General features: G+C 49.8%; 1 protein-coding gene across 1 annotated transcript; it reads right to left on the bottom strand.

The window, feature by feature from the left end:
- Positions 1-1,249: 1,249 nt before the first annotated feature.
- ALPK3 (alpha-kinase 3) lies at positions 1,250-25,020 on the bottom strand (the record flags this gene model as incomplete). The annotated part of the gene is given in 14 exon segments (XM_009700509.1): positions 1,250-1,571; positions 1,741-1,789; positions 1,989-2,206; positions 2,455-2,543; positions 2,898-3,172; positions 3,295-3,330; positions 3,602-3,729; positions 5,186-5,333; positions 6,144-7,995; positions 11,569-11,899; positions 11,901-12,581; positions 13,901-14,018; positions 21,644-21,765; positions 24,982-25,020. Coding segments are annotated over 14 exon segments (4,408 nt in total), but the record flags the coding sequence as incomplete, so codon positions are not given.
- Positions 25,021-27,931: the final 2,911 nt, after the last annotated feature.

The following is a 27,931-nucleotide window of genomic DNA, read 5'->3' as shown; positions in this document are numbered from 1 at the left end:
TGATGCTCTGCAGCAAGACAAAGCAGGCAGCGCTGGGGCTCTCTGCAAGCCTTGCTGCCCATTGATATACTCTGCTGGTTGCTGCATGCCTGAGTGAGCTCATGGGCACAAGGGAGGCTTGATGCAATACAGGGTGCTTTACTTTCCAGCATGAGCATCACTGCCTGTCCGTCGCTGCTTCCCGCTGTAGGGCAGCAGGATCTGGAGCGGGTGCTGCTAGTTGCTGCTGGAGTACGGCATATGCCAAGCAGGGGTGATGCTAAGCAAGCATGACCAGGTTGTGCTATGGGGCTGGGCAGGGCATATGGGGTCTGCATATGGCAGGTGGGCAAGGAGGGGTGAGTCCTGTGGGCTTGACACCCACACGTGCCAAAGCAGTGCCTGGCATGGAGGGAAGGTCTCCCCTTCAACCTGCTCCCGGGTGCCCCGTGTGAGGTAGATCATTCTTACCATGGCGGTGGCTGGCACCCATAGCAGCACCGCCACCCTCAGCATCTGCCCAGCAAGGGGGTGGGAGGCTCAACCCAGGGTGCAGAGGCCAGCAGGGCAGGGGTGCAAAATCCCATCCCCATGCAGCTGCCAGTACTGATGCCAGTGCCCTGCCATGGAACTGGCCCACACCCCAGAGCCCCATGCAATAGCAGTAGGAGCCCTGCAGCTCACCGCTAAACTCCTCTGCAGCAAAACCTTTTAGATCACAGTGTGCCAGGACAAATGAGACTGCCTGGGTGCCGTTGGGGTTCAGATCCTTGACACAGAGCACTGGTGGGACTTGGCGCGGTTGCTTTATGGAGGACACAAAGAGAGACATGAGGTGCTGGGAGCCAGGAGGGCAGCCCAGACTCCCAGTTTGCTCAGGGGAACCAGGCAGGGGGCATGGCGTCTGCAAAGCCCTAGGGAGCAGGTCTGATGGCCCCTGTCTTAAGGAAGAAAAACAGAGGTTGTCAAGAGAGGAAAGCGAGCCTGAGCGTGGAAGGGCATTTGACCCTACAGGCTCCACCACCAGCAGCAGCTCTTGTAAATAAGGATTGGCAAGGGGATCCACACTGCCCATGGCTCACAGCTCCCCCATGACCCCAGCCGAGCCGCTCACACTAGCACACACCATACAACGCAAGCGCCATGGGCCGGGGCAGGAGCCAAAGGGAGGAGAGCGGCGGCAGCAGCGCGTGCGGGGGGGTTTCCCTTCCCACCTGGGTTTTTTTGGGCTGGAGTCGGGAGCGGGGGGTCCCAGCCCCGGCAGCTCCGGCTACTGTGGGTGGCCAGACCTGCTGCTCTCTCCTGACCCAGGTTTGGAGGTTGTTGGGGCCTCCCCTGTTTCTGCAGCTCTCCGCGAGCTCTTGGGGCTCACGGCAGCCTTGCGGGTACCCTGGGGACTTCCCAGCCCCTTCTTCTGGAGCTGAGGGCTGGTCTGGGCAGATTTCCTACCCATGGAGGGGCTCTTGGAGCCCTTGGGCTTGGCTGGCTCCAGCATCTTCAGGCCCAGGATGCTGCAGTAATGGTTACACTGGTGAGCGGTGGCGAATTGTTCCAGCAGAGAAGGGAAGCAACTTTCCTTCAACCCCTGGTACCTGCCAAAACAGTCTCCTCAGCCCCTGCTTCACACCAGGAGCCACTGCACCCCAGCAGGAAGCTGAGGACAGAGCCCAGCCGCACTCACCACCGTGGCCCTTCACCGTGTGAGCAGTGGAGCTGGGGACAGCTCGGGCCACCCTGCACCAGTAGCTCAGGGTCACTCACCCTTTCAGGTTGGTAGCGATCCGTACGTTGGTCATCTTCCAGCCCACTCCTGCAATGAAAGGGAGGACAACCAGTCTCTGCCCAGAGAAGGATGGGCATCAGCACCAAGGGCAGGTCATTGCCCTGGAAGCTGGGCTCCATGGCACATGGGGAAAGAGGCAGGAAGACAAGGCTGGGGCTTTTCCTCCTCCTTTCACAGGCCAGAGGGTGGTGAGGGGCCATGGTAATCAGATGGGAGATCCCCTTACCCTCCATGTCAGTCACGAGGATGTTTCCATTTGTCCACTGGTAGACCCAATGCTGGAAGGTGCAGCATTTGAGCACAATCTCCGAGGTGCCTCGTGCCACCAAGCTGCCATCTCTCTCTGTGACACAGTACTGCTCGCAGGGTCCGCCCAGGTCCTCCTCCATTGTGGCGTAAGGGATGTTGTTGGATGGTCGGTAAATCAGGTACAGAGGAATTATCCTGCGTGGGAGCACACAGACGAGGTCAGGAACAGTTGGTGAGCTCTCCCACCGCAGCAAGTGGAGATTCACACCACAGTCTGCAACTCTGGCTTTTGTCTTCACCCCCCAACATCCCTTCCGTTTGAGGGTGGAAGAAGTGTGCGCTGCCCTTTGGGATGTCCCCAGCACCTACGGGGAACCCTCCCACCATCCCCCAGGATGCTCTGCCCAGATGTCAAGCCAGTGGAGCCGCAGCACCTTACTTACTCAGGCACTGCTCCAAAATCAGGGACGGCTCGTGCCTCAGCAGCAAAGATCTTGCAGTACTCGCGGCTGGAGTTCTGGATTTTACATTCCTGGAGATGCAAACAGAAGAGTCAGGGACCTGTCCTGTCTTGCACCAATGCCTCTCTGGGACCCCCGGTCTGGCCAGACATCCCCTGGGACCACTGCTAGTTGTTTCCTTGTCCTGGTGGTCAAAGGACAAGTGATGGGAAAGGTCCAAGAAGCTCTGTGTTGCTCAGAGACAAGAGCTGAAGCCGAGAACAACAAGGACATAGCCAGCCCGCTGGAGCATGGCCCGATCCCTCCAGAGCATTCAAAAAGTGGAAGGAAATAAAGAAAGTGGGCACACAGCTGGGGACCATGGCACAGACAGACAGGGAAGGTGTGGGGAAGACAGGTGGAGGGTGCCTCACAAGGATGCCCACCTGGATGGTGATATCGTAGTTCTTCTCGATGAGGCTGTTCTCATTCTTGGTCCCAAAGACAATGAAATTGTGCACTTTGATGATGCAAGTGCGGCCAGACTCAAAGACGGGCTCCAGGCCATAGATAGCTCTGGCACGGCAGGCTTTGCGCAGGAAACCAGCACCCATTTCCATGTCCTCACTCACCACGCGCCCAAAGAGCTTATCTCCCCAGTAGCCTGCATCAGCCAAACCCTTCGCAAACACCATGGGCGTCATCTCGATCTCCTCTCCAACTGGTGGAGGGAAGAGCTGGTGAGGGGGGACAAGGCAGGCACATCCTGCCCCTGCCACAGAGCTGCCTGCTCCCCACGCAGCAAGGGGAAGCAGTTGCAGCTCATCAGCACGAGGCCCTTACCTTCAATCTCTTCTCGCAAGATAAATCCTGACAGCACTAGAGGAGATAGAAAGCAAAGAGGTGTCAAAGTCCTGCCAGGATCCCACCCTGCTCCATGCACTTCCACACCAAAGGGATGGCAAGGAGGATGGTGTGAATCACTCAAATTAGCACATGGAGGTAGATGCACCTCGCAGAGGTGGTGTTATTGGGTGTACAAGGCTCCCCCTCCACAGCCTCGCACCAAGTTCTCTCCGCAGTTAGCCACACCGTCCCACGGCACACCCAAGCAGCTGGGAGAGCTGCCAGGCTGCTGAGGGCTCCTCACCTTCTGGGCTGAGCAGGAAATCAGTGGAGTCAGTGCCGTACTCATTGCTGATCATGCACCGGTAGACCCCGCAGTCCTTCTGGGACACCTGCACAATAGCCAAGGCTGCCTGGCCCTCGTCACCAGCGCTGGAAGAAACCAGACCATGGCCTCAGCCCCATGTGATGTGTGGGGGCACACGGGAGCCCCATGACAGGCAATGTGGGTGGGTACCATGCTGCCCTTGGAGGGCTGGAAGAGGGCTACAAACGAACCCATCCGAAGGGCATCCCAGCTGCTCCCCTGGCACCTCATGGCATCAGGAGTCCTGCCCTGCAGTTTGTACTCACAGAGATGCTCATCTTCCAGGTAAGCCCTGCAAAATGTGGCTGGGACTGGGCTACAGACTGATAAAGGTACTTGCCTCTGAGTGTGTCTGGGTCAGAGCTGTGCTTGGGCTAACAGACCTGCATCTGGATGGAATGGCTAGAAGCCGAACAGCCACAGAGGTGTCCAGCTTCATTTTCAGCTCTTCACAAGTGAGGGCAGACATCACTGCCCAGCCTCCAGTCTGCCCCTCTCTGAGGGACCAGCAAAACACAAGCTCTGTATCAGCAGGCTGCTGGTCTTCTCCAGCCTGCAGCACCAAACTTTGGGCTGGCAGTTCCTCCTGCCAAGGTGGTAATACACCAGGCAGATGGGTGTCCACAAAAAACAAAGGCCTGTTTCTGCCCCTCATGGCCAGCGTGAACAAGCAAGGAGATGACAGGCCACAGAGGGAAGTGGTGGGACCTTCATCCTGAGACCAGCTGGCTAAGCAGGCTCCGCTCTGGTCAGCTAGAAGGCACTCCTGGTCCATCTGTCTCAGCACAAATATCTGCCATAGGAGATAATTTCTGCCCCAGATGCACCTCTTTCTGCCTGCTCATTATAAAGGGAGCTCAAGGGACACTCAAACATCATGCAAATCCTATCCAATGTGGATGATGTTCCTACATAAGCTCCCTTGGGCTTGAGAACAAGTTGCTTTCCATAATGCACCCAAAGGAGCATCCAGGGTACAACAAGCCACCCAGCTGTCTGAACATGCTCTCCCTGTGCAAGGGCAGTGCCAAGGGACAGAGAGGGCACAGCCAGAGCTGCTTTTTCCCTGTTGGTGCTTGCCAGTGGTGGTTGCATGGAAGCACCTGTTTGGGTGCAGACCATCCCAGCACAGCTGCCACCCTCACATGGAGTCCCAGTGTTGCAGCTCACACACAGCTCTCAAACTCTGAGATGCGCACAGCACCATCCCTGCCCTCCCCAAGGTCCGGGTTCAGTCCCTGCCCTCCCCAGGGCTCTGCTACTAAAAGCATCAGCCTTTAAGCCAGGCTCCAGATGGAGCATCAATAGGACAGATTTGGCAGTAATTCCCCATCTAGGCAATCCCTCCCTCCCCAGGCACCGAGAAGATAAAGTTCACAATGTACTGTGCCATGCAATGAGCTTCCCATGCAGCCTTAACAGAATGGGCACCTTCACCCCAGTAGACACAAGGAGCTGGATTTAACACACAAACTCAGGGCTATGCACAAAGACTACAACAAAGTAGAGCTGGCAGGTTACCTCCTTTGGGCTTCTGCTACAGGGATCTCGTCCTTGTACCACATCAGCTTAGAATCACTCAAAATATTGAAGAACTGGCACCAAAGTTTCAGGTTTCCTGATGCATCGGAAAATTGTTCTGCCCTGATCTTACGAATCACCTGTGGAGCTAAGGACAGGGTGCAAAGAGGTTGATGGTGTGACACACAGTGCTGGCTGCAGCTCTGGGGACAGGGCAGCCTACCCCAGTGCTGCTGGTTAGGACTTTGGTGTTGGGTATCACATGTATGTCAGCACAGCCTGGTATAACATTACCTTCCTAGGGAAGGTCTCAGAGCTCTGCTTGGACAAATACTGTGGCATACAAATGGTACAAATCCATTCAGTAGCACAGCACTACAATACCTAGTGGGGCTCAGCTGGAGGCAATGCAGAAAAACACTGTTGGAGGAAACATTTATCTACTGAAGTAGTGATTTACCAAGGTTACCCTTACTTTTACAAGAGTGCTGATTTCTGTGAAGGTATCACCTGGCTCCTGCAAGCACTTCAACACCAGGATTATGTCTTTTCTAAATTGATTTTATGAGAGATGAAATTAGCATTGACCATGGAGGTGGAAAAGCAGTGTACAACCTGCTGATGCCCACCGGACCCCCAAGCAGCATGAGCCATGGTCAGGACCAGGACAGGGAGACCAAGAACAAGAGGAATACATGATTCCTTTGGCCAGGGAAGTCCAGGCTGTGGAAACAGCCAGTCTCCGTACTTCTGCCTCTTGCATTTCTCCAGCCTCCCTGTGCTAGGAAAGAAGTCCTGAGGAAGACTTTTGGCTTTCACATAGCCAAAGGGTGATGCTGAAAACCCTAAAAATGCACAAAACTCACGTGGCCCCAGCAGACTATCACCAGTTTAGTTGGCCAGGCTCCCTTCATAGGTATCAAGGAAAACGCTTCATGGGGATTACCTCTTCCCTTACCTTTAAATGGGTTATTTGCTTTCTTGGACTCTGCTGGCTGTGCTTCTGGTTTAGCATCTTCAGGGACCTCGTGGTCACCACTGCTGTCACCTGTGGGCTCCTCATACAGCTTAGGAACCTCCAACGTGGCCATCTTCCTCATGAGGATTGGTGAGTGCTGCTCTACAGGAGGGGACGGAGCCAGGGCAGGTGACTGCAACAGGGCTGCGTTCTTCCTGGATTGCCTTGGTGAAATGGTAGGACTTTTCACATGCCCTGGGCTCTCTGGGGTTGCCTCCTCTTCCTCCCCCACCTGCTTGGTTTTTGGCAGGTATATTTTGCGCCGGGCCCCAGAAGCAAGCTCCTCTGGCGTGGCACAAGGTAGCACTGCCAGAGGGTCACCAGGACTCTCTTTTTCAGGGCTTGCTGGAGGCAAATCAGAAGTATTATTAGGAGGCTGCCCTGCTTCTGCCGCTGGCATGCTGCCCACCACGATGGAGGGAACACAGAGCTGGGGTGGCCCCTCTGCCTCAGGAGCGACCCGCGTACGTCTCTTTGGAGGCACAGGCCTGCAAGCCAGCATCTCCTTGCTGGTAACAAATTCTTCGTTAATCATGCCCGTGATCCGCCTGGAAGTCCTGGGGGTCAGAGGCAAGTTCTCTGCTGTCTGGAAGAGCTGATTGTTTTGTACCTTTTCCAAAACTCTCCTTGAGGTACGGGGGCTCAGGCCTGCAATGCCTATCTCTGGGAGCATGACTTCCTCTGCATCAGGCTGCTCCTTGTCCCCGGGGTCAGTATCTTCTTTTGCTGCATCCTTACTGCTATCTGACATTTTTAAAAGCAGCAGCAGATAGTTCTTCAAGGAAGAAACAAGGTTTTTGTGCTGCATCTTCTCCTCCAAAGACATCTCCTGAGGTCTCTCAGGGCTAGGCAGGACCAGTGGTACTTGTGGCTGAACCTCAGCACCTCCTTCAAAAGTGCCTGAAGGTGCTGCTGGTTCCTGGCATGGAGCTGTGGCTGTTTGCTTTCCTCCTGCCTTCCCCTGAGGTTCCACAGGCACTGGTTTGCCACTCTCCTCCCCTAAAATGCTGGCTGAAAATTTCTCTTGCAGGGCAGACGCATCTGCCTTTTTGATTTCTGTTTCTTTGCTCGCAGGAGGCAGCAGCTGGGCTCCAGATGGGACCTCTCCTGCTGTGGCCTCCACCCCTGGGGCGCCATGAGCTACAAGCAGTATCTCCTGAGCCACTGATGTCCCTGCTGCAGAAATGGAAAGCGGATCTTCCTTGGGAAGTCGAACTGAAGCAGGAGCTGGTGTTTCAGTTTCCTGATGTCCCAAAAGTGTCCCTCCCACCTCCCTGGGCACAGGCCCAGGAGATGGCTCTGCTGCACCGCTCCCTCCTGCCTTTGCAGCAGGATGGCTCCCAGACAGCTCTGCTCCTGCCTCTTTGCTCTTCCCATCCTTAACTGCTGTCTGATGTGTGGTTTGCTCAAGAGGAGTGTTTTCTCCAGACTCTGGAGGACTCGATTTCTTTAGCAATTGCTCTTCCTCACCTTGGCTTTTGTCCTCTTGATTTAACATTCCTTGCTTGGTCTCTCTGCCCTCAAGAGCATGAGAATGTCCTTCTGCCTGCTTCCTAGAGGCAGGGTGCTCCTTGCTGGACTGCACATGGTCTGGAGAACGTGCTGGTGGCTCTAGTGTCTCCTGATGCCTCAGCCGAGGACTTGTCCTTTTCCCAGCCTCCCTGGTCTTCTGGCAGACAGGTATCTCTTTCCTGAGCTCCTCTAACTTATTGGCTTGTTGACTGGTCTCTACAGTTGGACTGGACATTGGATGTTTTAGGTCACTAGCAGACTGTCCTATTGTCGCTGCAATCTAGTCAAAAAAAGAAAATAGAAAAGTAGCATCATTTTACTGCCTGGGTCTGCTCAGTGGTGCTTGTGGTCCATCTGTACCATATAGCACTGCCCAACTTCTGCTTGAATCATAAGTATTAACCTGGTATCGCTGATACTCACTCATCCAGGGCCTCCAGGCTTCACCATTGTCCCACGGTAGGGGGTCCCACAACCCCCTGTCACGCTGCACAAAATATTTTTTTTCTTTTAATCAGCTCCAACTCGTCTGCCTTTCAATGCCTTGGTTGTGCACAAAGAGGCAGGAGATCTGCCTCTCTAAAACACTCAGTGGCTTTTAATTCAGTCTCCTCTGACACAGTACCTTCCCAAGGAGCAAAACGTTCCCATTTTCACCAGCTGTTGCTGAGACCTTGTATAATTTCCTTGCTCTTTTTTAAGACTCAGTGCTCCGCCTATACTATATCTGCAATCCCCACTCTGAGATGGGGCAATTGGCACGTCACACACTTTCTGGATGAAGCTGCCCAAATGATTTATAGTGAAACTGTACACCATGATGGTATCTGTGCTATTCGACCATCCTGTTTCTTTGACATTCGGGAAGCTCAGTGTTTCCGACTGCAGCTGCGCACCAGCAGACATTTCAGCAAGCTGCCTGCTGTGACGGCTGAGCTTTATCCTGAGGAGATCTGGTGAAATCCTCCAGCCAAGGGGCACTATCTATTTTTGTAGGATAAGGCTCAGGGGAGGCAGCGATACTGCTGATACACTCTGTGCCTGGCTGATGCTCAGTTAGCAACATCAGGACAATCGCATGGGAACAGTGCATGCACACAACAGGTTCCCCTTCCATCCCAGAGGATCTGCTGCTAAGGATTTTCTCCTGAGGTCTCTGACTTGAGCTTTAAGCCTTCAAAATGAGGTCCATGGGAAAGTAGGGCTGTGGCACTTAGCCCTTCTATTTTGTGCCACTTCAGCTTCATTTGAATGCTTGAAAAAAACCAGGAAAGGTAATGACTGTGTCTCAGCAAGTCCTTCCTCAAGCAATTGTTATGATAATGTGAATATCAGAGCACTGGGGTGGAAGGAAGAGCATTAGGAGGGCCATTCCTGCACACAAAATTCAAGTCTGCATCCTTGGTAGACTCCAAAGAATGCCAAAGGCTGTCTGTACACAGGGCATGCAGAAATAGGGCCCCAGTTCACAGAGTTGCATAGGCACCCCCAAATGCCACATGTCCCTGCTGCTGTTCTCCTAGAGCCATGTCCCTAGTGTGCTTCAACAGGCTGAGTGTCAAAACACAGAACATCCCAGTGCTTCAGGCTTAAAAGGTTTTATTTTAAGAGACACATGGGCTTCAGGCAGTGAAACCTCCCTGGGTTTTAAAACAGTATTTGGTCCTCTGTGGCATGGAAAAGGATGGGGAAGGACACAGCCCAGTGTAACTGCAAGGCCAACCTTGGTCCCTCTGCTCAGGGGGCTGAGCAGCACAGTGCCCAAGGGGGCTGGAGGTGAACCAGGGCTGGTGGTTTCCAGATGGATGCACAGAGGCAGCTCTACACAATGGTGCTGGTCAATGGGGACTTCTCTCTGGCTGAAGAGGACTTGGGGCTTGGGGGAAATTTGCTTATCATTGGTGCACAAACTCAAGCTTATTCAGAAAAGCTTTCTGGAAGCTTTTCAGAAAAGCATCTGTCCTTAAGTAATAGTAAAACACTCAAACTAGCAGCATATAAAAGAAATATAATAAAATCATAAGTTGTTTCAAAGCTAGGCAAGAGTGATCATCACGCAAATCCAGTTTCTTCTCTGCTCTTGTGCGTGAGGATGTTCAGAGCCTGGCTACATCTGGCATTTTGCAAAGCCTTTCTGCTACAGATAAATCCAGCTCAAAAGAGAAGTCGTGAGCATGAGGCCCAGCTAGGTCCCAAGGCCAGGAAAACACTCATGCTACGACCCTGTCTTGTTTAAGGGAAAGATTAAAAAAGAAAAAGACATGCAATCTGTGTCCTGGGGAGTGAAAATATCCTCAAACACATCTGGAGTCAGCTTTAAAGGGCTTTAAAATAGCTTATTTCATCACACAAAAGCCTGAGCACTTTCCCCAGCATCACCAACTAGCTGAAGCATTCAAATTCAAATCAAAAGCATTCCCTTTTGTCTACTCAAAGGCACACCAGCTGACAAGTTACAGGTTTCCCTCTGTGAGTGGGTTTTTGAAGAGGAAAATACCTTGATGCATGTCAAAGGTTCAGGGATGACAGCCCAAGCCTGGCTGCTACACATCAACACTTTCCACTCTCCTTAAGAGCAAGAGGCATAAAAGTGAGCAGAGAGGGAGAAAACAAATTACTTTTTGCCATGGGCTTACGTGCACAGCAATAATTTCTGCAGCAGTATGATGCTGATGGGTCAGGTTAAAGATGGGTTCAGGGTGCTGCACTGTGACTAGGCCAGGACCCAGACGCTCGCTTCACTGCATAACATAACAGGTTTCTTACCAGTAAATGGTGCTCCTACCTATGGCTAAAGAAATCTAGAAGAGGAAGAAAGGAATTTTTTTTTCACTGGAGCACCTGGCAGTCCCACTTTCTGTATCATGGATGTTTCCACATCCTGAAGCATTTGCAATATGTACCGAGGGAGATGTGCTGCACCTGGAGTGCCTCCTCTGATAGCCTTGGTCTGTACTGAAAGTGTGCACCTACCATAGCTCAAACGCCAAATCCTGATGGCACTTGCAAATTAGACTCAGAGAACCTTTTACCACAGAAGGGGTCATTAAAGAAAAAAGGGGGAAAAAAAAGACTGGTAGCTTCCAGTGTAATATTTTAATGGAAAATACTTCAGGTTAAGTGACAAAAATAGAAGCTGACTAAAAGATGCAGTGAGGGTCAGGAGCAGGTGCTGTGCCCTGGCACTGCATCACCACCACAATGGCTCTTGCAACGGAGTTTTTCCAACAGGGAAGAGCCAAAAAATAGCCCAGATCTACTGTATACATGTTGCACTGTAAACAAAATTCAACGCCCTGCCTGCCTGGTGCAGCTCACGTGGCGTACCTGGCACGATGTATTCATTTGCATGGGGGGGCTCATTAAACGTCAGCTGAAGCTCAGGCTCATTTGCTAAACTGAACAGATGTCATCAGTCTCATTACCCGTCCTACACACTAGACATCCACCCCCAACTATAAATAGCCATTCAGTGCTCCCTGCTTAACTGATTTGGAAACATTTCACATGAGGTCAGCCTGCCGATTAAACAGGAGAGTTCACAGCATGCCCTAGGCCACCCAGAGACCAGCTGCTTGGCCAGAGGGCCCTGACGTACATCTCTCCTCACCACCTGGTCTGACATTTATTCAGAGACAGGGTGGAAGCTTTGTTGTCTGGGCACACAAAGTCCAGAAAGTCCTTTTTCCTGGGTGCTTTCGCCAGTGGAGACCCATGAAGTCTCTGCAGCAGATCCCATGGGCTACACGCAGCCTCCCAGGGCTGGTGCCACAAAACAACCATGCAGCATGAATATTTTCTTGTTGCTACCCCTGCGTTGGCTGCTTTCTGTCCTAGTTACCTCTGGACTGACGGCTTTGTTTCCCTCCGACTTCTGTGCTTGGTGCTGGCCTCTCTGTCCCTCGGATGGCACAGGTCCTGCCTCCAACCCCTCTGTGGATGACAGAGCATCCTCTGCCTGTCTGCTGACCGCCACAGGTTGCAGGGCAGCCTCACTCACAGCCTCTTCCTTGGCTCCTCCCTCCTCCTTCCCTGCTGCTGGCTTCACTTGCTTATCAAAATACATCTCTTTCAAAGAGAAGTGCATGTCACCATTGATTTTAGTGTCCTGATTCACAGGTTTCCCGGGCTCTTTGATTTTTGGGCTGTTTTCCACTTCCTGATCATTTGCCACCCTCATTTTTTTGTAAGGGGACAGGAGGGGCAAATCTTGGATTTGAAGAGGGGTTGGCCTTGCCTCGCCCACTTTCCTCTCGCTTGGAAACTTCCTGCTTTGCTGCTGGAGGAGCCTCCATCTTCTTTTTCTTTTTAGCTGCAGAGTCTTTCACCATTGGCTTAGTTGCTAGGTCCTCCACTGTCTCATAGATGTACGCAAGAAAGCTGTTCCCGTTCTCCTCCACACTTTCCAAAGAGGCATCTCCATTGGTGGTCACTTCTGCTTTCAAAGGTGCTATCAGTTTGTTTGGAAAGCCCGTCATCGCATTGACCGGCTGCTTCTTTGGCTCAGCAATATCCTCATGTAATCTGGACTGAGAATCGGCGACATGCACTTTTGCTGCATCCTCTTTCTCCCATGGAGAGGCTCCTGACCAGAGATTCAGATCCCTGGCCAGCCTCCGCTTTCTCTGGTGCCGATCAGGGCTCATTCGCTGCAACTTCTCCACCTCCACGTTTTCTTTCCCTCGTTTCTTGCCCTGTTCTATCTCTCGCAGTTTTTCTTCAGCTTTTCTCTTAATTTTGTCAAACCACTTCTGATGGATTTTGAACTCTGTCATGGTTCCCACTTCCAGCACACCAGAGCAGGACACGATGCCTTTGTTATTTCTAGCTGAGGCCTGGTAAATGCCTGCATCTTCTTCTCGGCACCTGGAAATGAAAAGCTCTGCATAAGACCTGCCCGTCCTCCCCAGGCATTACTGCTGGGCACAGAGGCATGCACACTCTCCCACTTCTTGCTCCAAAGGGGCCAGAAGACGAACACATGGCCCTTGAGGTGCCTGCAGTAGGTCTGGAGGCCTGGGGCTGGCCTCCCTTCCCAGGCTCTGCCCGTTTTCAGAACTAGCAGATAAGCAAGTTGGACAGTAAATAGGTGCACATCTCCCTCCTGGGCTATAACTCTGATAAGAGGGCTCTCATGGAGGAGAAACAGCTAGTATCAGGCTTCCTGACTGTTCTTGGTCACATTCCTCTGCAGGATCTTCTCCTCTCAGCTCTTCAGAGCCTACATGACATTTCTGTTCTTTATCCACCCTACTGCCTTACCAAAACCTTCCCACCCCGCTTCACAGGCACCAGCACAAGCATGTGTGTGCCGTCTCTGCTGTCACCCTTTGGGGACGCCTGGTCCATGGAGATCCCTGTTCCTGCAAGAGGTGAGCCAGCCTCTGACAGAAACCTGGAATACACCTGGGGTGGCAGAAAAGTGCAGCCTAGAAGCACGAGGATGACAGGATTATGAGCAATACTGATATTCTGCACTTTCAGACAGTGCCGCACCTGTCTGACACTCCAAATCCAGGACTTGAGGTGGGAGAGGTCTCTGCTTCCTGAGGACATGGTGTGTCTAGTTTTCCAGAAACACAGTCCTCATTTAAAGTTAAAAGAAGCTGGTAGTCAGGGCTGAATAAAGGAGGTCCTTGGCTCAATCAGTCAAGTGGCAAAGTAGCCCTTTCCTTTCCTGACCTCATGGTGAGAGCTAGGAAAGGCCGTTCTGGGACAGAGCTGCAGCCCTTTCCCATCTTTGCCCTTGCTTAGGACACTCCCATGAACTGTTTCTGTCCTTGTTCTGCCTGATCCCCTGGATCACCATCCTGGAGGCAGCCAGTGCTTCCCCTTCACTCACCTTCATCCAGCCCCAACGCTTAGCTGCTGTCTGGTGCAACCATAGCACACACTGCTACCAGCACCGGAAGGCTTCAGAGACAGTAATTCCTCCTGACCTTCCTCTTGCTTCCAGTACGGCAGCTATCCCTGGATGCAGTAACGGATCTCATACTGATGTGATCAGGGAATCATTACAGCGAAGAGCTGAAGGGGAAGGGACAGCTGGGAACACCACAGCGGGGAACAGAAGGGGCTAGCACAGGTGCTGGAGATTACTGCTGATAGCCAGCTCCTGCAAATACTGAAAACATGCTCAGAGCTCCTATCACCAAATCCAACTACTCTCCAGCTTCTTTACTCACTTGTACAGCTGCAGCGTGTGGCGATTTCCATGACGGAATATCTCATATTTGGGTAAGCCACAGTAGCGGTCCATCTCTTCATCATCCTTATACCACGTCACCTCCGGCTGCGGGTATCCTGGGGAGGAGACAGATGGTACATCGGGGTGAAACATTGCAACCAGTAGCACAGCAAGCCTGCTCCCGCGGGGATAAGGTAAGGTATCAACAGCAAAACGAAATGCTCCGGCAGAATAGGATACATGTTATTCTGGCCCCAACACATTCTTTAAATCACACAGCAGAAAAAGTATTGTGAATGGAAACCTGATGGGCTTATCCAAGGCTTTTATCACTCCTAGGAATAGCTCTATTTTTGAGAAAAAAATCCCAGCACTTCATTCCTGAACAGAGGGGAGTGGATCACATGATCATCTCTTGTAACACTGGTTGGGACGAGAAAGCTAGCATACTGTCACTTTTATATGAAGAGGCATGTTTTGATGAGACCAAAGCTAAGGTTAGCAAACAGGCATTTGCCCCTCCGTGGAGCTCACAGCATTTCACTATGTCACAGCCTGTAAGCTGATCCAAAAGTTTCCACTGAACAGAAACAACCTTGATTGCATCACAGCCAGCTTGGTGTCCTACAAATGTCACTTGACAACAGATGTCACCTGCCTTTTCAGTAGAATGACATCATGATGTGCGTGACTGGCTGGCTAGCAGGCTGGGAACACAGCCAAATTCCCCCCCACTGACAGCAGTGGTGGATCAGCATGAGTGCCCCACATGGACCAGTGCTAGCCACAGCCCTCATCTCCTACTGAGAGCAGTTCTCACTCAAAATAAGAGCAGCTTTCAGGGGAAAACTGCTTGAGACAGTGGCCAATATTGCTTCCCATACTTCACACGGGGCTCCCGGCACAGCCAAGCTGACCCTAAGGGCATGGGATAAAAGTTTAAATGATCACGTCATGCCTCTGCTTAAGTCGATGCACTCAACAGTTGTTCGAAACCCCAAGATAGATATCTGAAGCTTATCTCCTGCAAACACTCTTCCTGGCTTTCTGTGCTGCTGAAGTGAAGGAGTCCAGCATGCTGCTCACCTCCACAGGTCCCCAAAGGTCTCCCCACCAGCATCCAGCACCCCTGAATGCAACAGAGGGTCAACTCTCGTGGACAGCCTGGGAATGGGACCAGCAAGGGCTCTCCAGGAATATCGAAAGCATCCAGATTTGATGGCTCTGAAGTAGACAGGGCAGGGACATCCTACCCATCCTGGATATTTCCCAACTGCCAACCCACAGGTTTCAGGGCTGACCAGGACCCTTTTCATCTCCAGAGTGAGGAGTCTCCTACTTGCACCAGCCAGAGATGCTGATAGCCTGTAGCAATGCCCGAGCCCAGCTCATGCCTGCTCCCATGAACGTCCCATAGCAGGAGTGAAAGACCAGGAGCAAAGACTCATGAGCAGGAATTCACCCTGGTTTTGGCTAATTCAAAATGCCTTTGACCAGAAAAGCAGCATATGCCAAATCTCCTCCTCATGTTACCCTCGCCCCAGTCTGCTCTTCTGATACACTCCCTGTCCCCATCCCTTGCTTGTTGGAGCTCTCTAGTGTCCTCTGACCCCTCGAGGGACTTAGCCCAGTCGAACCAGACAGGGTTGGGGAAATAGTCTCAGAAGATCTTTCCTTTCCTGCTCTCCACCATGAACAACAGTCATCTCCACAGCTCAGACACCGCCGCAGACCAGATTTACTCTATTATCTTCCTTTCCTCACTGAGGTCTCTTATGCTGCACCACCCCTGACATCTACCCTTTCCATCCTCACTGTCCCTACATCTCTTGCATCCTTTGCTGTCTCATTTCCATCCCACTGCTGCCATCAGCAGCTTTGGCTGTCTGTTGGTTAGTGCCTCATTCCTCCTCTTCTGCAGGAAGCCAAGTCATGACTTTCTCCTGAATCCCTTCCTGCAAGGTTCTCCATCCTCCCCTTCAGTCCCGATCTTGCCACAGTCTCCTCTTTGCCGCTGTTCTGGCCCTCCAAACCATCTTCTAGAAGAAGTGCAAAGCCCTCAGATACTCGTGGCTGAAGCGACTGAGCCCTAAACTGCTACCTGGAGGAGACCACAAGAGTATCCCAGTGATGTGATTCCCAGAGATTGACACTACTGCTTATACTTTCCATAAATATTAGCTCCTGACTGTACTTGGCAGCAGGACCCTGGGCTGAATGAGCCTGTGGCAGTTTTCTTCTGCACCAGGGATGAGGAATAAAACAATTTTCATACACAGCTCACACTTTGCCCAAAGCAATCCTACCTTTCCCAAGGGCTGTTCTGCAGGTGAGACCTTCAGGAGGCCCCTGTGGTTCATAACACAGGGACCTGGCAGGTAGATTTTCCTAATAACCTGCAAACAGCGATCACAGCACTTCATTCTGGGAACTGCAAGCATATCGTTTCCAAGAAGCCACGTGATGTCCCCCGCACGGCCTCTGATTCCCCTTCCCAGCTGACAACTGCCGGAAAGAGCTGCAATTTCTATAGCTGCACAGTGCCTTGACAAAAGGTTTTTCCTCCTGTTAAGCTGAAACTCCCTTTGCCCTGTAGTACTCGTGTCCTTGAGGCTCCCTGCTCCCTACCAGAGGGGCTACCGTTGTACCAGCCCAGCACAGGCAAGGAGGGACTAGCCCCCGCTGCACACTCCAGCCTGCAGCAAAAGGGAGCTACAGGCAAGTGCTGGCTGGAAATCCGCAGGCAGAGGGATGCTGAAAGGCTCCCACCTCCCACGCAGAAACAGTCGTCCTAGCTGCCTGTTTGAACACCAGCCGTCCCTCCTCAGCAGCTGTAACCAGAGGCAAGCAGTGGATGGAGAGATGCCTGTGCAGAGACAAGGCTCCCTGGCATGCCCCATGCTTCGCTGGGGAGGGGAGCTGTTGCTGACACTGTAGGCATGCATCTTCAGGCTGCTGAGCAAATACATTCCCCCACTCTGGGGGTGGCAGGGAAGGCATCACTCCCAGCACATCCTGTGCAGCCACAACATCTGCAACTTGCCCAGTTGCCATGACAGGCCAGTTTCAGGGGTGACAGTGTGATGGGGTGGCTAAGCCAAGGGCTCCATTGGCAGCATTGTCACGCTGCAGGGTGCTGGATGCCTTCGCATAAGCATGTTGCAACAAAGCAGTCATTCATAAATCAGGCACTCGCCCTTCCGAAACCTGTCACTCCCGTAGACCCCCCATGCAGCTGGTGCCAAGAGGGATATGCTGGCAGCTGGTCCCCTGCATTCACCAGCAAGTGCTCTGCGGTTGCAGACAGAGCAGTGCCAGGCGTTCTTGGAGCGGAAGGTAGGCGTCCGCTGCACAACTTCAAGCCCAGCAAAAGCTTTCTGAGAAGTATGTCTTCCAGTAGCACTGCTCCAGCATGATGGCCAGCTACTGCAGGACCCAGGAGACTTTTCTGAGCAAGGATTTATTTTTCACAGAGGTTGCTAGGTTTAGATCAAATATTCTTTCTCCCAAAGTTGTTAAAGTCTGAGAAGTCTCCAAAGCTTTGGTGATCTTATCCAAACAACTCTTGCAATAGCTATCCAAAATCACCCAGAAAAACTCTGTTTACAGCAACTTTTTTTTCTTTTTTTGGGGAGTGGGCAAGAGTTGGGGGGAGTTAGTCTTCTGAAACTTGGGAAGGAGCTTAGAACAATTACACATGATCTCCATGGTTTTCTGTTTCTGCTCTACACAAGCTATGTAGAGTGGGAGCTTCGGGCAGTTTTGGGAGGAAAAGTCTTGGTAAGATCTCATCCTTTCTGATTTTATGGATTTAAACCTCTCCATCACCTGAAGACAAGGAGGCTTCCAGTAACGCTGACAGGAAGGACAGATACTTACTAAGAGCCGTAGTTCCCTATGCCACCCACCTGCAAGCAGTGCTCGTTCTCCATGGCTCTCTTGCCCTGGCTTCCCCATCCTCATACCCCACCAGCCTGCTCTCTGCTCTTCTATTCACTACCCCATCCCCACACCCACCCATCCACCCTTCTCGTGGCCCCTCTATTTCTCCAGACATCCTTCAACCAAGCACTTAACTCTTGTCCTTCAAGCATTTCCCTAAGAGGACCATCACGGATGCAAGAAGTTGAACTCCTTTATGCTTATTAAAATCCTCATCCACAAAGCACATGACTGTCTACTCACCATACCCCAACTCTCTTCCCCAAGCCATAGGCAGAGCCCTTTCCCCTCCTTAGCCCTACAATAAAACCAGACTGTTTCTAGGCACGTTGCTTTGTTTCCACCCCTCTGGGGATGTGTGACTCAACACAGTTCAGATGCCCATGTTGATCAAGCACCCACATAGCACAGGAGAGGTACCAGGCTGGACACTTCTTCAGCACAAGCACTGGCCCATGAAGTGCTCAATGGGATCGAGCTTCTGAGCTGATTCGGGTAGCCAGGTTAGAGAGCTTGAACCTGTCTAAAGAGAGCTTAAATAGCACTGAAGAGGCAGTCGTACATCAGCAGGCAATGCCTGGTACTGACATACAATGGTCTTGGCTAGATCCAGTCATCACCTCTCCCAGTTGGCCTCATTCCCTAACAAGCAGTCACAGACCGAGGCCCCTTCATCCAAGCCCCCACATTTCATCAGTTGACATCTCTCCTTCCCAGCCAATGCTATACAGAAATGACTGGAAAGTTGTAAAATCCTTGTAGTAGCGCCTCCAATAAGGGCCACGCTCTGAAGAGAAGAGCCCAGTATCCACTCACTGGGAAGGATCTGTGATGACCCTTGAGATACTGAAGTCCAGACAGACCCACCACGGAAAACACTTGGTGCAGAGAAGCAGGGTGTGCTCTGGTCTGTAAGAAACTGCACAGTAAATGGAAGTGTTCTCATTTCCTTTTTCTCATCCCTCAGAGAAAAAAGGATGAACTGATTTTGTCTTAAAAAAACCCCATGTCATAACTGATGCAGGACTTGACCCAAAACAATCAAATCAGACATACTAGGGACACTGGTAGCAGGCAGAATTAGGTAACAGAAGGAAAGGAGGGTTTGTGCAACCACCCAAGAGCATCAGGGAGTCTGCCTCTGCCTGACTTGTTTTCTTCTTGCCTGCACCACCCAGCATATTTTGGAGACAGGCTCTTCAAACACTTGCATCTTGCCGCCTTCCTAGGACATGCCCAGCAAGTCATTGGTACTCACAGATGTGGGACTACCCTGTAACTCTCATTATGGGTCAAGAAGTAGTAAAAAAAATATTAAGATGTTATTGTAGGTGATGTCTTCATATTTGTGGCTTGAGAGTCAAAACAGAAGCAGCTGATAGTCTGCCCTTTGCCTCCTGCAAGTTTATGAACCAAAGTGTCCCTGGACGCCAGCCACAGCAGTGGGACTGAGCTGGTTCCACTGTGGTCACTGGCCAGGGTTGCAACTGCCACTTCTTTTCTCCCCATAATATCTCCCAGTTGAATGTAAACATCATGGCAGGGGGAGATATCTGAACTACTGATCAGACTTTGCAATCAGAGTTCGCTTGCCACTTTGTGCTCCTCTCTCCCAAAGAGATCCTGAGCTCCTAAAGCAGTCCACAGGACCACATGCAAGAACTTACCATATGGTATACGTGGTCCAGGCTGCTTTTAAGGACGTTTCCATGAAAATTCCTAATATTGTAGGTTTATTAATTTAAGTGCATAAAGACATCCCCCAATCTAGTTTACCAAGTACAAAAATATTGTGATAGGCTACATGCTGAAGATGCTCACTTGACACTTTCCTTCACTTGAGTAGAAAATGAGACCAGCAACAGGTCAAGTTTTCAACTTGTACTACACAGCATCAGCAGGTCATCCAAAACCGGAAGGCAGCATCCTGCCTACCAAGAGCAAGGATGGACTGCGAGAAGGGCTACAGACTGGACAGAGACCAGATTGTCTCTAGACATTGATACTTCAATGTTGGTACAAGCAGAGGAGGTTACTCCTTGGCAGCATATCTTCTGCACAACATACAGTGAAGAGTTTCTCTAGCTTTTCTAGGTGAGATGCCGGAAAGGACATGGACATTGCATCTACAAGGACTCCTTGGTAGGGCTGACTGAAGTATCTCTTCCGCATTCTTCTTGAGAGGAAACTGAGCATGTCGGGCATCACACGTGCAGGGCACTTCCCTCTCTGTCATCCGTCTAGTCTCACGGTGAACTAGAGCTCAGCTGCACAAATGCACCTCACCTCGAGAGAGCTCACGTGGAGCTAATGATATCATCTGGACTTTGGAAGAGATGAAGTTTGTTAGAGGGAACTGTCAACCTCAAGGTGCAGTTGGTGAAGATCTAAGCCAGTGAGAGAAGCCAGGACTGGGCACTTTAAAAGGGGCAAGAAATGCTGAAAGGGTGAGCAGTGCTACCGCATGTCCCTGCAGTCAGCAGTCATGCTCTGGGTCTGCAGCACTTCTACACTTTCAGGCAAGTGGAAGAGAGAATTATATCTGCTGTTACTCAGGATTTCCTAACATATCTAAACATTGCTTATTTTTTGACCTCTGACACTCATGGCTCGCAGAATGGTGAGTTCCATGCTACTGCACAATATGTCAAGCTTTTGCTTTTAGAAAACTTTAATTGGGAAAGCCCTTCCAATTAATGACTGAAGGGCATGGTTTGGAAGCATCTCCCTAGCGGCCCACTCTTGGCCTAGAATCAGGAAGTGGTCTGCTGAAGTTAAACATCAATAAAATCAATATATCACGTCTACCCCTGCAAGTTCAGAAAGTCAGACCTGCAAAACAAGTGAATCCATAGGAGAAAAGCCAAGAATTCAAAGCTGGCAGCTCTCAGAAGGGATCAGTCTGTGTTTCCTGGTGCACAGCTTATTTACAGCATGTTTCTAATGGTAAACTAAATTTAGGAAATCTTAGGAAAGTCTTGGTCCTTGTGACTAAGAGGCTCACTGGAGATACGATCCTCCTTTCAAAAACTTACAGACTTGTTCAATGTCTCTCATGGAGTAACCTGTCAGAACGACTGACACGCGCAACATCAGGAAGGATCAGAGTCATAAACAAGTACATACTATGGAAAAAAGAGGTTTTAGAGTCTCTATATTTAAAGGACAAAAGCTTATCAGCAAAGGAGCTGCTTGCCTTTACATCAATCCACTGCCATGCCACATCATCACAATGCTTTAGTACCAGCCCTCTTTTTCAGCCTCCTCCTCTTATTGGCTTAACCCCTTCCCGCCCAAGGTTAGATTTTAGCTTATTGGGCAGAAACAGATTTTTATTTCAGATGTGGACAGACACACAAGTTTATCGCTGATGCAAATGCAACTGCACTCTAACCATTTACAGCCACCAAAGAGAGCCAGAGCTGGCTCCAGTATGATAGCCATAGTCTTCAAAACTGCACATTCCTGAGTTATTCAGTCCATGATTAGAGAAGAAGCAGATGTTAGGACAATAAAATGTAACTGGCCCAAGCAGTAACCAGCATATTCCATTTTCTAGTCTTTAATTTGCCATGTTTGAGATGTTATGTTATGCCTTTGCCTCTTTACAGTCTCAGGTGCTTCCCCCCACCCCTTAAATTAAAGCTGAAATCATCATGCAATTGCCGAATCTTTACTTGGCAGTCTGACAACAGTGGACTTGTTAACGTGTTGTCCTGTTATCATTTGCTCTCGAGTTTAACTAGGGCAAGTCCAGCAAGTGAGGCAGGACGAGGTTATTCACTGAAGACACTGTTACCTGTCACTATGCACGTGAATTTGGCATCAGAGTCCTCGGACACAGAACGGGATTTGAGAGTGGTTTCAAATAGTGGTTGGGTTTCCTCCGTCAGCTGAGAAATGATTGCGCAGAAGGTGCTCCTGGAAGATTCAAGAAGCATTTCTTAGAGATCAAAGTACTAGAAAAATCAAAGGGTGCACTTTCTATCATCTCATCTTATAAGCCTGCGTTGTTCTTCTAAATGCCCTCCTTCCCTCCCATCAACCCTACAGTAGGGTGTTCACAAGTCCAGTCCAATGTCAGGGTATTTGAATTTTTTTTCACTCCTAAGATGACTGTCAGTTTAAAGTGTCATTTGGGAGACATTCCCTTTGTCTTAGCCCTTATGGCTATCAGGCTAATGAATGTCAAGAACCATTTTAGTTCTTGATTACACCAGAACATTTCTTTGATCAGCCAGCAGGTTCAAAGCAAGACTCTTACAAAGTTAGCTTCTCATTCCCGTTGCTGCACCATCAGTGTTTCAAGTGTTGTTCTGTTCACCAGGATTTTACTTTATTTGTGAAGACTTCATATGTAATTTCAGGTCAAGTGTGAACTGAATATGCCTCCCTAACACAATAGCTCTCTGTAAAAGTTTGAATTAAGAAAAGAAGCTTGCTACAGGGTTAGCTCACTGAAGGAGACCTTGAGTCTGGCTTGCAGTTTTCTGAGCTGAGGAATTACATGTGAAGCTGACATCCATTCCCTGTTTAACCTCTCACTGCTGCAGGTAGGCACTCACCCTGCATACTCCATGAGTTCAGGCACTGACCTTGAAGCTCAGGCTGGGACACCAAAGTAGCCAGAACTATCCAAACAGGACAATCTGTGAAGCTCAAAAATGGACCCTAGATTCTCCAGTCATTTAAGCACTATTCAATAATAGCAATAAATCACCATACTCATACAGCACTGCCAACCCTGTTGGAGCATCACCAAGAGAGGCCCTGGAAGATCTGGGCTTTCTTAAATAAAGGAAAATTATTTAACTCCAAGTTGAGTCTTCATTCAGATAATGCTCTGGGGGTTTTGGAAGGGAAGACGTTCTTCTTTCATTTTTTCCCTCTGCAATTAAAACACTACACATTTACACTAGGAGAGAGGATGCCAAGGTCTCAAGTGCAAGTATCTCAGAAGAAACAGCAAATACTGCAAGAGAACCAGTAGCTGGCAGCTCTATTTACATAATTTTCAGCAGTGAAAGACATTCCTTAAACAAGTGATCAGCTTCTAGGCACATGCAAGAGGTGGAACAAACCCCCAAACCATTCCTGACACAGCTCCACCATGAGCAGAAGGGCTCATAGCACACAGTGATGGCCCCACGAGGAGGACCCCAGCCTCACAAGCAGCCCCTGGCTTGCAGGCAGGATGCTGGTGCTGCTGCTATTCATGCTGTACCTGCTGAGGAAGCAGACTTGTTCAGGAAAAACAAACACCTCCCACATTTAGCATGAACCCAACAAGGTCAGCAGCACTGACAGGGGCTGCAGTAGGGACTGAACTGCACGCATGGCTGAAGGTGCCAGGATAGCTCCAGCCACAGCAGATGCCTGTTTCATCTGCCCAGAAAACTTACCTGGAGGCTGCAGTGCTATGATTTTCACTCTGGCTTCCTGCTAGAATGGGTTTGTAAGAGATGCAGGGAGTATCCCTGAGTAACAAACAACTGGGATGCAGCAGGATACTCTCCCAGCTCCCAGGCACTTTGTGTTGGGTAAGGGTATGGGACAGGGGCAGCTAGGGTTGTTGCAAACTTGACTCATCTACTGAAGGAGGGTTATAAGCACTGTCTATATCCAAACACGTGTGGGATGGGGTGCCACAGCTCTGACTCTTTTCTGTGAAATCAGTGGTCCCCAGGAGATTGGTCCTTGCAAGCAAGTCTTCACACAACTACAGGGCTGGGAAAGGGCTGTGGGAGCCAACAGCTGTTTCAAACCAGAGAAACCTTTCCATACTCCAACCCCAGGAAAAAACCTCCCATTCCCAAAGAGCAAGGCAGACAATCCAGTACCAAGGCAGTTACTGGTGGGGTTTTGATGGCCCCTCCAATACAGATCCCCAACCCTAGACCACTAAATGCCTTTTAGATCTACATAAGGAACTTCTCAAGCATCAATGAACATTTCATACCCCAGCAGGAGAGCAACCAGATCAGCATCTTAAAAAGTGATGTGCACACACATAGTGACATTTGGGACCAAGTTTAATCCCAGTGCCATGCCACCAGTATCGGCAGGCAGCACCAGGACTAAGACTAGTCCACTCAGTGCAAATCCCACAATCAGGTGAAATACAGCAAAGGCTACTGAACGGTTCAGGAAAGCAGCATCACCAGAAGCAGGGGGCTCCACAGGCATGGCAGATGAATCAGAGGAGATGTGCCCAATGTACCCTTGGCAGGAAGCCCTGGAAGGTCTATTTAATCTTTCAAAGAAACCACTGTATTTGTCACAGGGGGCTTTTTAGACACTGCAGCGCTGTGGGGCTCTCAGCTGACTCACTCCAGCTGCAACGAGACTTGCCCAATTCGGATTGCTTTCTACCAGTAATTAAGAGCACTCAAGAAATCTGATACAAAGTCCTCCAGGCCTTCCTGAAGCTGCATCTTTGTTGCAGAAAAAGCCCTGGAGCCTAGGAAGAGGACACCAGCAATTCAGTAGCCTTTTTACATTAAAGAGGGATTTCCATACAAAAACTGCCTGCAGGAAAAGGAGACTTTAGAAGTGTATTCCTCTTCATCTTCATTTTCTTCTCCTGACGTTTTGGTTAGCAATCTCACAGCTGTAGGGGTGTTCTGGAGAGGACTTTCTCTCCATGGCTATTCCTCTACCTGCTTCTGCAGCAAATCAGTAATGTCAACTGATTACCAAATGTGTTATTCTGCCAAAGGCAAAGTACAACCGTGCAAGTGCATTTCAGGGCAGAGTCCACATGAATTAAGATCTTCACAATAAAGCACAGAATGGCAGAAGGAGAAGAAAATTTCTTCTTTGAAAGTCTCAGTGCAGGCACATCTAATTTTTAATATCTCTGTATGGAAGTCTCACTTTAATATCAAGAAGTAGCTGTACATCCATCCTTTTGGCTAAGAAAGAGGAATATTTCTTGCATCTTAACACAGGAATTACGATGAACATTCACTTTGCTGTCTGCAGTTCAAGCAAGTATTAGGGATTCAATCATGCAGAATAAGGCTGTTAGATCACTTCAGGGCTCTCTAATTAATTAGTACCAAAGCATTACAGATTAATCATGTACAATCAGATTCAGCAAAGTGGTCAGAGCAGTTTAATGCAATGTAGTTTTACCTTCCTAAACTGGAGAGAGAGAATCTGCTGCTTGATAAGCTAAGCAAAAAACAGCATAAAAACCATTAGACAGAGAAGCATGGAAAGGAGCTGAAATAAACAAACCACTACAGAGATGTATTAATGATGAGTTGTTTTGCACAGGTCAGAATTCCTATTAAAAGAAGGTACAGTTGCCTTACTCAGGCTGATTGCCAGGAGAGCAAGCTACATAGTCAATTGAAATCAAAGGCTGTGAAAATGAAATCGTCGTTAACCGCAGAGAATAAGTGTAAGGTCATTTATACAAGTAGGTTTCCAAGAAGCAGCACCTGAGCCTTCCATGCACCATCCACAGCATTGTGCTCAAAGCAGGCAACTCCACCCCGGGAGATGTTCGATTAAACACCAGGCAGGAGTACAGACCGTTGCAAGCCCACTTCTCTGCTGGCAAGCAGGTGGCCTGAGCTGGTCACCCTCTGTGCTTCCAAGGACAGCTCTTTGGAGAAGCTGAAAACTCTCTGGTCACTATACACCGCTTTCCAGCTTGCCAACCAAATCACTAAGGTCTGGCAAAAAATTAAAATAAAATAAAAGTAGACTTCACAAGAATCTACAGGTTTTGCTTTCTTTGCAGGAACATGTTATAACATTCCCCCCCCCAATTCAGGGGAAAAAAAATAAATATATCAAACACCCAAGTCCTACACAAGGGACACCCAGAAGAACTACTTACCAGTGGCCACCAGCTCTCTCAAAGGAGTGTCTTCAATGACTCATGTCCTAGCGAGAAGGCCACATTGTCATATTGTGGCAGCAGCCCCTCGCAGGCTGTAGGAGATAACCTCTTGGCATTGACCTGCAGCAGTCAGGAGCAGTTCCTCAGACCCTGACCTCTCCCACATGGGGGTACCAGCTAGTCAACAGCATGTAAGTTCAGTGATTTAATCACACTAAGATACACGTTATGTCTATGCAACAACCTCACCACATAGCCTCAGAAGTGACTGCAGTGTAGACATCCCCTTTGGGATGTAAGAAATCAGACTCCCACGTCGGTACGTGCAGACAGAACAAACCTCTCAGCCTTGTGCACTGAAGACCACAGTTGAACAACCAAACTTCAACGTTTTACGATGATGCTACAGATGAGAGTATGAAGAACCAACAAGGGTGTACCTCTTCAGGTCTCCTACTCAAATGGCCACATTCGGGCTCTGTGCAAGTCCCAGTTGCACAGAAGTCATCAGGACTACAAGTCTTGCCCTAAAAATGACCACAGATGGTCTCTGAAAACTGCTCCTGCCAACCATACAGCACTTCCAGCTGTGGAGGCAGAACTTCCATGCAAATAATAAGGAAAAAAGCAGTTCAGCTTGAAGGCCTGATACTTTACACAAATAATTGCACATTTTCATTGGGGAAAAAACCAGCACTCTGAAGAGCTCACCAACTCCTCTGCTTCAGATCAGGAGAGTAAAGACAGAGGAAGTTTTAGACAGACACTGAGGAGTAGCTTTAACCCAACAAACATGAGTAGCACTTGCCCTTTTGGCAGTGGCTTCACCCTCTCCACCCCTAGCCACACGATCCTGATCCCTCCCCAGTGCCAACTGCTGTTCATGCAGCCAGAAGATGAGCAGATCAGGTGTTATCCAGCTGGAAAATGCAAACACTAACCATAACAGGCTGAGGATCAGCCACCCAATCCATCTTGCATGTGCCGTGCTGGCCCATGGGAGAAGTCAGACAGCGGAACTTTGTCTTTCCAGCTGAGTCCAACCACCTGGGGCATCCCTTTGAGCCCCATGTCCTTCCCAGCACTGTAAGGCATGCCTTTGCACTACCTGCCTTACTGACCAGGATGTCACCTTGTCCTCTTCACTTCCTGGCACCCTAACAGCTTAGAGCACTCAAGTTGCACCTCCAGCTGCTCTCACCCTGCCCTGACTCTCCCAAGGGGATCGAGCTTCCTCCACCCCACAACCCTTCCATGCACAGGTGCTCCAGATGATCCCAGTGGCAGCAGCACTGATGCACTGTGTCCTTGCACTCTGGTCTGCCCCTAGGTAGCTCTGTCTAGCTGGAAACACAACTTATGGGCTTAAATAGTCTCAATCACCAGCTTTTCAACAGTAAATGAACCCGAAAACATTTTGCATACCACTGCAAGGGAAAAACATCCTTTAACCCTCCAGGAATACCAAGGACCTGGGCATCGCTTGTGGAGCCAGCAGGGAAAAAATCCTAAAACGCTTGCTGGAGAATGCTAGTGTAGGCCAAAGTATGGTTTTAATCATGCTTTCTTGCATAAGACAAATGAGAAGGTGTCTTGGCTTGGACGTAAAGAAAATCACTCAAATAGCAAGAGTCAGAATGAAGGGTGCCTGTGCCACAAACCCCTTGTGCTCATGAATGTGATCAGTGAATATCATTAGTACTTTTTTTTTAAATCCTCAGTGTTGAGCACACAACCTGGGCTTTATTCACTGCACATTCTGAAACACAGTGCAGAATACTGGACCGAGGGTCTCTTGAGAAGCCTTGATATTATCAAAAGAAAAGGGCTATCACCACAAATATCCACGTATTAACTAAAGTTTAACCTCAATATGCTAAGGAACCAAGCAAAATTTACTTTCAGACTAGAGATTTAAGCCCAGAGAGAGCAAGATCAAATTCTGAATGCTTCAGCCAGAACAGCCCTGCCTGCAGGCAGCTGGTGTTTCACTTAGTTTTAATTACGTTCACAGTATACCCGCATAGACCTGCAATAGTACAACTAAAAGTTATAAAACTAAACCAAATCTACCCACTTGGAAATGTGGGAGTCCTGAGCAAGGCATGAGAGATGCCGCAGCATGCCTAGTCTGATATTCTCCAGGACTAGGTTGTCTGTGTCCTCAGCTCCCCAGAGACTTGTTAGTACTCACAGTACAGGACTCTGCTAATGAAGTGCAGCATCAGTAGA

Source organism: Cariama cristata, unplaced genomic scaffold, assembly GCF_000690535.1.
Source record: "Cariama cristata isolate BGI_N322 unplaced genomic scaffold, ASM69053v1 scaffold27945, whole genome shotgun sequence".
Taxonomy (NCBI): Eukaryota; Metazoa; Chordata; class Aves; order Cariamiformes; family Cariamidae; genus Cariama; species Cariama cristata.
This window is presented reverse-complemented; position numbering and strand designations above follow the sequence as displayed.